The sequence below is a fragment of the Lepisosteus platostomus genome, chromosome 19, assembly GCF_059453375.1.
Source record: "Lepisosteus platostomus isolate fLepPlt1 chromosome 19, fLepPlt1.hap1, whole genome shotgun sequence".
Taxonomy (NCBI): Eukaryota; Metazoa; Chordata; class Actinopteri; order Semionotiformes; family Lepisosteidae; genus Lepisosteus; species Lepisosteus platostomus.
In genome coordinates, this window is record NC_142629.1 from 5,854,740 (window position 1) to 5,868,678 (window position 13,939).

General features: G+C 42.7%; 1 protein-coding gene across 11 annotated transcripts in view; it reads right to left on the bottom strand.

The window, feature by feature from the left end:
- tnrc6a (trinucleotide repeat containing adaptor 6A) overlaps positions 1 to 13,939 on the bottom strand; it is a 126,208-nt gene that overhangs the window by 25,561 nt on the left and 86,708 nt on the right. For 9 of the 11 annotated variants that reach the window (XM_088613022.1, XM_088613021.1, XM_088613030.1 and 6 more), the window contains 2 exons: positions 10,772 to 10,862; positions 10,364 to 10,385 (listed from right to left, as the gene is read on the bottom strand). In XM_088613022.1, coding sequence (XP_088469148.1) covers positions 10,364 to 10,385; positions 10,772 to 10,862 — 113 coding nt within the window. Of the gene's footprint in view, positions 1 to 2,011; positions 2,134 to 10,363; positions 10,386 to 10,771; positions 10,863 to 13,568; positions 13,722 to 13,939 lie in introns of those variants that run through there. The other 2 variants (XM_088613028.1, XM_088613031.1) reach the window with 2 other exon arrangements.

Sequence of the window (13,939 nt, forward strand, 5' to 3'; positions counted from 1 at the left end):
AACGGGCATTGTTTTATACCGCTATTTACTGAGACATCCTGTAGCCTGGGTCTTTTATTGAACTGCACTTCCTAGCCAGCATTACCAGTAAAACTGAAAAGTTTAGACTGAAAGATTTTACCATTGACAATTTTTTTAATGACTTCTCTCTATGCAGTTAAACATACAATGATCAACATTATTTTGCCAAATTAAGACAGCGTTTCCATCACTCTTGAGCTAGGAAAACAGGAATCGGACATGAGCACGAGTGGCTTGCGTGCCAGGAGAAACCCAACGCTGCTGTATCACAAGAGCTTTCATTGCAATGGAAAACGCACAGACACAGAAAAGCAGTATCGGTTTCAAGGACACAGAAAATGCGGATTTATTACAGGCTGCTACTGCAAGCTAACACTAGCCTCTACACCCCCACCCTCTGCCACAGCAGTGCCCTAATTCTACTCAATTTCACAGATGAATGGAGAGTGACAACCAGCAGGCAGCAAAACGGCCCAGACAAACATCAGCTCCAGAGCACAGAGACTGCAAAGGGGTTTGCTTTAATTAGAAAAACCAACAGGAAGCAAACCAGTTGTTCTGTTGGGACCACTGCAGCACAACCCCCCTTCCCACGTTAAAGCCATTATTAGGTGCCAAGCCAGCAAATACAAAATGCGGGATGCTACATGCTTCACATCAATAATCTGTCAATTCCAACCTGACACTAATAATGTACAGCCCCAGAACAGTTTGATGACAAGTGTGCACCGTATTAAAGCAAAAATCTGGAGTGTCCATTTATATAACAGGCTCTGGCAAAGAACTAGTTCTCTCCATAGCAACAGAACCTCTTTGGATAGAAAGCAATAGGTCAGCCGCAGACAGGCGGCCCAGAACTTTCTTTTTAATTTTGTTTCACTCCCTAAAAAAAAAGGAGCAGTTACAAAACGAACATTTTGATTCAGTGCTGAGATAGTGTTGAGGGGGGAAAGGCACCTCCAGCTCAGGCCTCTACAGAAGTGGAATGTTTTTTTTAAAAAAGGTTACGTATGCAGAAAGGCATGTCGATTGCCACTGGCTTGTTTTGGAAATGACAGACCTCATTAATTACTTCAAAAGGGTTGAGATCTTAAAATTCGCCTTTAGACAAGTTTCCAAAACACTCTACATTTGGAAAAAAAAAATCTTAAATAGACAGAGCCTACTTCAAAAGGGTTTGAACAAATTGAAAATATAAAAAGACAAATGTGAATAAAAATTGGGAAGAGAGTTAAATAAGTTAACACCGAAAAAATAGATCAGAAACTGCAGGACGATGCTATGTAAACAGATCCTAATACAGTCAAATCTGATGAAGTGTTCCGAGCACTTGACTCCTCCTGCCCTACCGAAATATTTGAATGAAGGACTGATTTAAGGATGTTAAACAGTTGCTACAAGCAAAAAAAGCATAATTGATTACATAATCTCAGCGAACTGAATTAACTCTGCTGCTACATTTTACTCATTAAACTCCTTTCTTGTGGCTTTTCTGTATACATGTAACTTGTTTCAGGTTTACACGAAAGGACAAATTCGTCACCTGTCGAAAACAGCTGATTTCGCAAGAGTCCTACTTCAATTTTCATTCTGAAAGAGCCAGACACCATGTGAGCAAAACCCTTCTCTTTTTTTTTTCTCTCTGCAGGGTTCTGTATCAGAAAGTATACTACTGTTTGTGATAAGCCCGTGCAAGGGCACTTGTCCTTTTGAGCCTTGAACCCTCATTCTCTTGCAGTGCCACTGCGGTCTGCCTGGTATGAAATAAAGTACACAGACACTAATTATGGCAGCAAAGAGTCATGACCCTAGCTATTCCTCATCAGAGATTTCCCTTTCATCTCCCAAGCCCCTCATCGACTGCACGCCGCCGGAACGAAAAGGAGACCCCTCTGGCTTTTTTTCCCCCCTCGATAATTTCAGCACGTTTCACAGCACGATAATTAATGCCGACGTTTAAAAAAAAAAAAAGATCAGCTGCAATGCAAACCTGGGGACCCACACGCTGCAGTGAAAAACCGTGACCTTTCCCGACAGGTTCCCTCCAGCCAGATCCATCGCCATACCAAGCGCGATTCTGACGCTTTTTTTTTTAAGCAACTGCTCTGCTTGTTCCGCGCACGTCACACAGCCCGCCCAGGCTTCCCCGAGTCTTTTTAAACTTTTAAACACTTTAGCTCGGCTACGCAGCGCCCGTCCGGCCAGAGCGCCTCGCGGGACTATGAGCAAGCGACGGACGACACGCGCACGGCTCGTCAACAAACCTGCACAAGGGAGGAGAAAAGCGACAAACGACAGCCGGGGGGAAATCGCATGGCATCAGCCGTTTTCCCACCTCCTCCTCCTCCTGCCCAGCCCGCTCGCGGGTTTCAGGAATAAGTTTGGAAAGGCCGACGTTTCGTTTCCAACTTCTGTTGCTTTCCCACTCGGGAGATTTCATTAGAAAATGGAGGAGAAGCATGGTGTCATTTTACTGCTCCAAGAGCAAGGCTTGCCAACTCCTCCTGCAGCCTGTAGTGGGGGGCCCCAGAGAGAAGCTACAACACAGGCTACAAGGAAGGGGGTGGGGGCGGTGGCGGCGGCGGGGGGGGATCTTTCCAGCAGCTGCCCACACAAATCAACTGCAGACGACTAGCCGCTCGATCCCGAGGTATTGCAGAATCAAGATTTAAAATAGCAGGATACAGGGGAGAGGGCAGGCGCCTGCACCAGCGTCACATTCTGCCTGCAGGAGCTCCGTCTGCGTCTCCTTTCTGCAGAGAGCCGCTTCCTTTCGCGCTGCGCCGGGCCGTCAGCTGTGGAATGCGACCTGGCAGGCGGAGGAAGCCGAGCCTTCGTGCCGGCACACGTAAGCTGCGGGGCCGCTGGGACTTTGTTTTGCAGGGCAAGGAAAGAAGAAAGGGCTGCGGCAATACAACGGACCGACTTCTCCTGCCCTTCTAGGTCTGAGATTCTGGAGGAAGAGCGGGGGAAAGCAATGCGGATTTCTATTACGTAGGGCTGAACTGACTCATCGGGCGCCCCTCAGAAGGGCTGAAAAGAAAAGTCTACACATGCTCTGGGATTCTCTCATGTGGGCGCTTTCTAACCCGGCTGCAGCTCCTCTCCCCTCTCCTTCTCCCCTTTTAGGCCTTAATTGCAATGATAAACTAGCACATCAAACACCGAAGGGTCTGTGAATAACTGTGGGGAGAGGACTCGGCAAAGCTCTACCAACAGACAGCTTTTTCATAAGTGTCCCTCTAACCACAGAAATATTTCACAGCTTGCCCGAGCTTGAAGTAAAATTGTAACAGAGCACTGGGATCTGCACACTGCCAATTAGGTTACGTTAAACCCAAGACGAACACTTAATACATTACAAACTACCTGTAGTGGTCTAGAATTCCAATATTCATAGTTCCACCTTTCACAAATAAAGCAAAAAAATCTTGATATCCTCAAAACTTCACATATTCCTCCTGACAGCTGACTGTCATTATCTCAGGGAATTTTCAACAATTAGAGTTGAAGTCCTGTTAAACATGTTTTTATTCCTATGGCAAACTGAACTTGATCGGCATCAAGATTAATTTTGATGAATAAACCCTTCCATGGCCCTTTAACATCAAATTAAATAACCTGCATATGTAATTTGAACCAATTCCTCCTTGTCCATACACCTGCAGGGTCCTCACAAAGATGGGGCAGGAATTTAGGTTAGCTGGATCGTCAATGTACAGTGACTCAGGGCAGTAAACCACCAAGAACTTCAAGAGCAGTAACAGCACGAAAACTGAAAAATGAAAATCCTGCCTCCTTAAACATGTCTTTGCCTCTTCTGCTAGGTGCTCCAAGTGCTGGATACACAGCATATAATCTCTGCAGTAGTGATTACCTAGTTTACATAGAGATAAGACTGATAACGCTTTGCAGGGAATACTGAACAGCCTACAGAGAAGCTCAAGGGTATGCAAGGACTTTGGGTAGCATTTATATACTAAGGCTTCAGAGGACAAAAGTTGCTTTTCCACTATTTAAGTGCCTCCTATAACTGATTAGAGGCATACGCAACATTTCTTAAAATATCTTCATTTGTTGATGCACAAATGAAACATGACAGATGGCTAGTGGATATTCTTAATTTGTGGTGGTAATCCTGTGCAAAATGCACTAACAAACTATTCTGATGTACAAGCCTGGATTTTTTCCCCCATGTCAATGTTACACAAAAAAGAACAAAAAGATGTAGTGCTGCCTAAATCTAATTTTACACCCACAACAAACCCTCTTGCCAAACTGTTGCACTTGTTGCGGACTACCAAAACACAGCGTATTTTAAAAGCTTAAAACCTGCAAGACATGCTCACTCACATTCTTCAGTAAATGGCTGGAAAATTCTTAAATCACGTCGTTTAAACTGAAAGGACTCCATTTCTCAAAGCCACTAAGTGCATCTGTTTGAGATGTACGGTTCAAGACATTTTAGCTTGGTATGCAGATGGTTTTTTAAAAACTCAGATGTAGATTTGTTTTTGTATGGTTATGTCAGCCTCACGTCCATGAACACAGCAAAAAAGTACTGAGAAAACACCACTTACTAACCTCTCCAACGAGCTTTACCAAGCAACATTCCAGTTTATTACTGGCGTTTTGTTCTTGTTACTGGGAAAAACTAAAGTACCATGCAAAGTAACACATTACACTATGTTATTCACAAACTATTAGTGTTGCCAAGACAAATCCAGTGTATAACTGCTGAAATAAACAGCAAGACTATTCAATCAGCTCTTTCACATTTCCTGATGGTTATCTGCTGTTAACCCAGTTCACATGGATCATTAGAACAAACCTTGAGTTTGCAGTCATGAATGTTAACTATTTTCTACTCTGAATTAAATCAGGCTATTAAATTCTCTTTCAATCACATATCCTCCAAATTCAGTCTGATTAGCGGGGATCCTAGAATTCCAGAGAGATAAACTTGCTGATTACTGATGTAATTTATTTTAAAATAATGTATATGAACACTGGATACGGATTACTTTTTAACTTCTGTGTGTTGTGCATGTCATTTTCGGCAGTAAATTTACGGTCAGGTGAGCACGCACTTCTGCTATAATCACAACACAAGCTGGATAACTTGCATTCCAGACCACCGGACTGGAACTGGAAATTGAGTATGATTTGCATTGCTGCAGTTGGTCCTGTGTTAGTTATTTTTTAAAATTTCACTGCTGTGAAAAAACTGAATTGCCAGATTTAGAGGGTATAGCAGATCACTACCATGTGGCACACTTTGTGAAAAGATTTAAAAAATGTAATCATCACGATGCAGGTTTAACTTGAGGGCGCTGTAACCATGTTGAAAGCCCGTACAGACGTCAGCACCTGGGACATCCGATAAAAGGTTAAAACCTTCTGCTTCTCTTCTGCCTGGTCACCACGGCTTTGCAGGCCCATTTACAACTTGGATTTTCATGAAAAGTTCGAAGGATTGTCCATTAACAAGCTAAGGTATGTACTTGGGGTCCTACAGGGCTTGTTTAGAGCCTTATCGTGCAAAGAGGACAGGCATGTATCAAGCACCTTCAACACCTTTGGTCCAGTGCTACCTAAAGACAGGACCATGGCACAGGTCCGAACAGTCTGCTCTGCAAAACAGCTGAGCTCCTTTCCCTTTTCATTCAATAGGTTGCTGGCAGCAGTTCCGTTTAATGTTGCAATATTCCCAGAACCTACAACTCACGCAAAACACTTTAGAATTAAACTTCTACTTCTAATTAAGGGGGAGGAGTGCCTGTTGTTCTAGCAGAGCTTTCATGAATGGCTCACTAAGAGTTTCAGTGCTCAGATGTTTTTTTCCTTCCTTAGAAATGTAGCTCAGATCTGCATGAGGACACAGGCTCCACTCAGGAAAATTCACCAGACAATGAGACCACATTGTAATGACTAAACATTAAAGAAACTACAGCACAGAGTCAAGTGGAAACCTGACAATTTGATCAATGCTCGATTACTACCCGAGGGCAGAAGACACCAACAAATAGCTCTGAAGTGGACTGTCTGCATCACCAACCACAGAAAAATAAAACAGGAGAACTGTCTTTTACTAAAGCAGTCCAACTATTTTAGTGTCTACTCTCCCTCCAACCACACTGTTCCTTGGTTTTGTTTTCCCGGTTTCTACTGCTTCCTCTCCCTGTAAATGGATGTGAACAAGGTTTGCCCTGGGGCTGGATTCAGTTTCACTATGGTTCAAGGCAGCATGCCTTTATCAGTGGCTTTACTGTGTTTCGCTCAGTGTTGTGAGTGGTCATCGCCTAGCAACTGCCGGAGGGTTTAGTAAACAAACCCAGCCTGTGATTAGGATTGCAGACTGCAGTATTAATCTTACAAAAAGTTTCCATTTTCCGAACCTCGTTCAAAGCCAGCATTGACAGCCGTGGCCGAACTCTGTCCTTCGCGTTTTCGGGCAAAGCAAAACATGACCAGGAACTTAAAAAAAAAATTGGAACTCTCCTCTGTCATCTAATTGGCTGTTCTACAATAAAAGAAAACTTCAGGTTCTGTTAAATATTAGGATAATCACCAATAAAAAGGAGAGCCAAGCCTCTTTGCAACTTTTTATAGAACAGCTTCAATAAACAGGATGAGGGTCAAAGCACAGTGACCGTAAACATAGGGAAACCTGCCACTAGATAGGTATAAATAAATGCCTATCTTATCTCCTTCAGTTCTGTCAGGAAGAGAGGAACAACAAAATAACAGCAAATATAACAGGTTCCAAAATAAAATTCAATATTTGCTTTTTAAATGACTGACAGATTGTAGCAAAGGTGACATGTGCAATTTAAAAAGAATTCACCCTCTATCGGATATCTGGGCAAAAGGATGAAAGGAGGGTCTATCAAGAGCAGCAGCCCTGTGTTTGCTTCAGATCTGTCCAGTTGCAAAGGGCTTTGTTGCACAACATGCAACCAGTTTTTTTTTTTTAAAGTCCAGAGGTGGCAACTCCCAAGGCAAAAAGCACACACAACAGTAGCTGGTAGTCAATGAGCACTTGTCAAACAGCAACAGAAAAGAAATAAAAGCAGGTGCATGGAAAAAGTTAAAGGATACATATGGAGAGCTGGCACAATTTTAAACCCACATGCAGAATACAACAGACAAGTAGTTTCGACATTTCTCAGGCTTCAAATAGGATTACAACTTATTTAGGGATTGAAGGAGGGGATTAAATCTGTAGAGCCAGAGAGGCATACAAGGAAGCCTATACTGTTCTGAGTTGAGATTCAAGAATTAAAACTTTAAAATTGGAACATGCGGCTCTCCGTTTTGTAGACATGGCTTCTTTATAATCTCTTCATGAAGTAACTTTATATGCTTTTCTAACGAACAGTGTAGGCAGGTTAAAACACGCAAACATTCCTTGGTTGCAAACCATGAATGGATAAATGAGGGGAAAAACTAAAAGCCTCTATGCACACCTAGTACTAAGCAAACTTCAGTTGAACTAAACCCTCTTAACAAAAGAACGATTTTTCCACTGACGTTAGGTCACTCTAAAATGATTTCTAGCTTAAAAAATTCTCAAACTGTACAGTTCGTGGTCAAAACTGCAATATTTCCATCCTGCAGGCACGGTGCAGGGACAGTCTCTCCCACAGAACAAGCTAACTCAGGGCTCAAAGTAAACTGTGGTTTATTTGCCACTTTCCCTTTAAAAGACCGCAATATCACAGTTTCAACTGTTAGACACAACAGGCCATCACAAACTTATAAAAATGTGAAATGCCAAATCATGAATGAATGCTTTTTCAAGGCTGTCTTTTTTAGTTCAAAGTTCAGAGCCTAACCTTTAAGAAAGTAACTGCACTAACAAACTACGTTGTAGCATGATTTAATGCATATTACCTCCGATTAATTTACTCATTTCTGCCTAATGTCCTATAAATACATTGGCACACGACAAGTTAAAAAACGTTCAATAGCACAGGTGCAACGTTACATCACATAGATCCACGGCATAACACGAGTCTCAAAAGCTTGTTAAGCATTACTGTAAACTTACTGCTAAAGGAACAAAACATCACAGTTGTGACTAGATCAATTTTCATAAATAAGCTCAACTGCAAATGATGTTTCCTGTAAATTGTAGCAGCTGCAAAACACATGTAATATAAACCACTTTCTACATTACCAGGTCACCAAGCAAACTGTAATGCGCAAGTGTCATTCAGATGGTCAGGGACAATTTAATATCACTGAAGGAGTGAGAGTGCAGTGGATCTTGTCTTGCAGTCAACATTCTATTAACATTAAGATACATCTTGACAGAACTAAGGAAATGGCCAAGCTGAGAGAACAGCTGAAACGGAGAAGGTGGAGGTAACCCGTCTTCTCTCAGGTGTTTAAACTGCACCTGTTTGTGGGCTACAGTAGATCATCTAACCACAGCCCCAGTGGATCCAGCCTAAACTATTAGAAATGTCTTGTGATCTAAACAGGAAGACCATGAAAGCCCCACAGGACTTTAAGGGCCATGGGTACACAGACCATTTATTATACTTAATTTTTTAATGGGTATTGCAAAAGGGGCAGAAAAGATTTTAAACGAACAGTTTCTTGCCCTCCGTGAAGCAAACACAAGAGACCAAAGCCGAAGACCATCTGGTGTTTCAGATAAGCCGTAGGCTAGGTGGAGGAACTAGACTTAGGGAACTAACTAGGGAAAGAGACTTGGAACACGCTTATTACCCCATTCCACCCTTCAAAACCTGCCTAAACTAATTTGAAGACTCAATTAGGGAACAACAAACCTGAAGCGAAGGTCTCCAAAAACTTCTGTGCGTGTCATTAAAGGTAGACAAACAAATTAGGAAAAAAGCCTGCAACCTGATTTGAAGCACCTACAGAGCCCTAAGAACAGCATCGGAAGAACCCAAAACAAAACTACAGGCACCTTGTTCCTGTTCCCTTACTGTCTGATCAGGTAACGCAACAAAACAAACCAGACAACCACACTCTAATCACCCTTTCACTGAAACCACATTCTGGCTTCATTATCTCATGGTCTTGCTTTTTAAGAACAAAATCTTTACAGAATTATATATTGGGGAATATGTTTAACAACAGGACTGGGAGAAAGTACATTTCCCCATCTAGTCAAACAGAAATAACAGCTGTGTGCAGCCAAACAGATGGGCTTTGCCTGGGTACTTATTGGCTAGGCCAGTCGTCATGTTGTCAAGGTCAAAACTCGTTTGTTGCCAAATGATCACACAGATGATTTCCCAGCACACAGTGCTTATGAGAAATGCCCATCCACAACATTCTCATCTGGTATATCTGAGATCTAAAATCATAAGACACGCTGTAGGCTTGGAACAAACTGCTCTTTTCTTGCCATGCTTTTGTTTTAACCCAACCCATGGTGGACCCAAGCAGCCCCACCCCCCTTGTCAAATCCAAACTTATACCATCAAGAATCAATTTCCTCTTCGCAGTCCCTTTACAGCAGATTTACATCAACACCACAATCTGTAGGTAAAGCTTTTTCTGACTACAGCCCTGTTCACCCAATGATATGCAAAAGCACAACAGTCTGCTTCCTCAGGATTCTTCCAGGAAACGTGCTTCTGAAACGCAACAGCTCGGGGCTGCTGAGAAATTCCTGGAGCAAAGTTTACCATTTTTCTTTCTGAAAAACAGACCCACTTTTGTTCTTGAAACTGCAGGTACTCTGTAGTTCACATTATTTTAACAAAACAACAGCGTCTGCTGCACCCTATCCCCCAACCCATTTCCTACTTCCTGAAGAACGGCCTTCAATCAAGCCCTGGGAATTTCTGAAAAAAAAGACTGAAAATGTACATGGCTGCACAAATACATCTTAACCCTCCCTGGACAATTCAGGGTTACGCAAGTCCAATCGGATCACTAAACTAGCAAAGTCTTTATAAACCCAAGAAACTTGTGAGAAGTTTCTGGTGTCCAAGGTCTGTGCAACAGAGCCTGCTGGATTTGCTGTAGAAAACTTAGCTAAAGATTAATGTGCATCTCAATCCAACGTTTTCAGCGAGAATTTTAAATGAGACGCTAATGAATGCAAAACCCTACTTGTTAAAATGGAAGGTTTATTAACACATTCCCTCCCTCCTCCAGGCCCATAAAAACCTTCCTGTCTGGCAACAGCTGAACTGCCAGTCACACCACTGACTTTCCTTTTAAGCTGCTGACAACACAGGGAAGACAAGGTCAGAAAAAGTTTGAGCTATCAACCACTCCTTAGCATTCGGAAGCAGGGGGGCAGGGCAGGCAGAAAACAGAAAATGCAGCTTTTAAAGTTCCAACTACCTACCTTTGTTTTTTTGTTCAATGGCCTGAAAACAAAAAGAAAAACAAGTTTAAGAAGTCTGTTGCAAATGAAAGGGGGGAAAAAACTGGGAAAACCTCAAAAGACAGTCATATGGCGAGGCAACATTACTGCAGGTTAACTGGACTCTGGTGCCCTCTGAAATCTCAAGGGCAAACTGACACAGCCCTTACACTGCTGAGCACAGGCACAGAACTGCTCACAAATGCAGATGACAAGAAAAGCTTGGCAATGCCGTGCTGTCCTTTTAAAGGGGAGTGTTTTTTTTTTCAAGCACACAGCTTCAAACCAAAGATCTGTATAAACATGCAAGTTTTATCAGAAAAGCAGGGTTCACACAAAGCCTTCTCTATTTGGCAGGAATCTAGCCTTTAAGCCAGAAGAGCAACCCACCTTCTTTAAACCAGCGTCCTTCTTTTTCTTGTCGTCTTTTCTCTTTTTCCTTTCTTCCATCAACTGTCCTTCCTTTTCTTGCACTATATCCCTAAGGAAGGGAAAAAGAATGTCATCGTTCGCTGTACCCAGGCTCCATTTCTCCACAATTACCAAGGCAAAAAACACAGCCCACCCCCTCAAACCACTGCAAGTTCCCTTTTAGTATAACAAAGTACTTGATGCAGTAACGCAATTAGAAAACAGGGAAAGCTCCCCCTAATCTCCTTAAGGGATTACACTGCTACGAACTGCTGAATTACAACTCTATAAACAGCTACTCCTGTAGGGCAGACCTCTCTCTCCTTGGTTTCACAGAACAGAACCCTCAGAAACAAACTTCCCAAAGGTCCATCTCTGGAGGGAACTTCTAAAAAATGATTCCCACTCAAATTAGGATCACTGGTGAATCTGATGAAACAGATCACGATGCGTTTCTATACTTTCTCAACAATAAAATGTCCAAACCACACCTGCGATCGGACCACAGAGCTCTTTCGTATACAAACAAAATTTGTAAAGGAGAACCAGAATGTGTCTTAACCTTGACAGCAAAACCCTGAAATGGCAGTAGAGACTGAGGAAAAGCTGGGAATCCTGACTCACTCCCAACATCTATGGCTTTCAAGACTAATCTGAATCCTGGAATCCTCATATCTGTAATAACCAATTCACAAAGTGTGCCACTCAAAACAAAATCATACAACAAAGAATGACTATTCTAAAACATTTTCAGAGTTGCAAAAATTGTTGCTCTCCTTCAATGCCTTTAGCTCCCCCCTTAAAACATAACACTAAAACAGTATCACTGGGTTCCTGGCGTTTACTCCAATCCTGCAGCAGTAACAAAGCCCAGCTATGACACCACAACATGCACGGCATTTCTGACCAGATGGCCCAGCAAGACATGCATAGCAGCTGGCAAGACCTCGTTGAAAATGCTTTAATTAATAAACCAACAGCTTTGCTTCTGTCAACTGTTGACCATTTGGTTTGTGCTGAGAATGTTGGTGTTCAAGGCTTGAACACCAACACTCTCGGCACAAACCACCCTGAACACCACTGATGAAGATGCATGCCTCATTTATTTTCTAAAATCCAGAGATGTTTTGCAGTTGATGACTAATGCATATTTAAAACACACGAGCCAGAGCTTACTGTCTCAAATTCAGGCCTTGCCTTTTTAAAGGTAGGAACTCGTGTAAGAGCTGGAGACTTGTTCGATTCCTCGTGTACCCAACTTCATAGCTGTTGACAATATACGGACCAAAAAAACATCTACAAATCTTTGTGGTTGCATGAACACCACCTTTTACAAAACGTTTTAAGAATGAGGACCCCCATTCATTTGGAGTTACTGACAATCGAGCTTCTGCCCTCATTTGCCCTTGAAAACAAGACCTGATAACTCAACTCTTTCAGATCACCACTGCAGCTCAATAACATGCTGTTTTTGCATCCAGCAATTGGTGGTTTCCCCCCAACAATGATGGGATTGTTCTCCCAGAGACAAGTCTGCCATACTCCCCTCAGGGTTAGGCACAAAGAGCAGTCCCAACCTCAGAAGACGCTACCCAAAATTAGCCACAGCAGGAAACCCTTCTGGGATATGCCTTGCGCTACAGTCCATGAGCGTATTGCACCCCCCACCCAAACCTCTGCTGGTTCGCCTTCAAGCGCACCCACTGCAAAAAAAAAAAGGTCACCTGCAAAAACACACCGCCCCAACGACACGGAATTCACAATCAGCACTCACATAAACATACAACTTCACGAGGCTCTCAAACGCATGAAAAGGAAAATACACCAACCCTTCAAAATCAGGCAAGCCAAGATGTATTTAACCAGCAACTTAAGCCATGATGTGAACTGCTGGTAGCATGTCAATACCCATGTTAGGAGCTGCGGATGGGACCCCTGTGCATGACCAGCCTGTAGGTCCAACTAAGAAATACAATACTTTTCAATACTAGAGTTTAATAACATACTAGGAAAAGCATCGCTGTACTCTCGCCACCCCATGGTCAGTCAGCTGGAAGACCTCAAGGTCCTGCACTTTCACCCTGTCCATCAGGTCGCTGTCAAGTGTTTAACCAGATGGCCACCTCAGCTGCAGGAGGGTCCTGAAGTACCATCTGTTTATGACTGTGGGACAATGAGCACAGGTGACCACACCAGCCGAAGTCCCCTTTCAGAACCACCTTACTCAAGCGCTCTGGTGTCAAGAGTGCCGAGTTTGAGCATAAAATCTCTCCGCCACTGAAATTTCATCAAGGAAAAACGCGTTAAGAAGGCACTGCAGTTTTAAAAGCCGGGATGTGCTCGTTTAAATGCATGCATTTGATTGGAAAAATAAGGCTAATGCTTCTGCAAGTTACAGCATTAAACCTACCGAGCTGTACAAACCACACATTGGGGGGGGTCTTTACAACATAAGTATCAATTAGTAAAACAATCCTCTTAACACAGCGGCGTGCAACCCACCTCTGGATCAGAGAGATACACCTCAGAGTGAACAACAGCAATGACATGTTTATATTACACGTTTATTATCTCTCCAGTCAATCAGAGGAATGTAAATCAAGCTGAATCGCTATCAGATGGGGATTCGGATGCCTATTGACTTTCAAGGATAACAAAAGGCAGATCCTGCACAATGTAAATTAGACATGCATAAAATCAAGATAGTAAAACTTAACGACTTCTATACTGCATGTGCCTGGAAAGCAACCCCTTAAACTGCATCTCTATTTTTTACCGAGCTCGGTGAAGGGCACTTGATGAGATTTCAGGAAAAGTCAGGACTGCGGCAGCGCAGGACTGCGACGGACTGGAAACCACAGGAATGTGCTGTTAAACTTCACTGAAAAAGTCATGCTTTCATCTCACAGGCATTTCAGATGGTGAAATACTAACGATGAAAAAAGAACAGATCTCAGTGTTAAAAACTAGGATAACAGTATATACATACACTCTGTCACAGGGTAAGAAATCTGTGCAAGTCGAGAGCTAATACTTTTGCTTGTTCAAAACACACTAAAATGCCAAAGATGACAGTTTCTGGCTCTGTTACAGCACAGAGAACTTCATTAAATACCCCATTTCTTTAGGCACAATGAAGCATATATG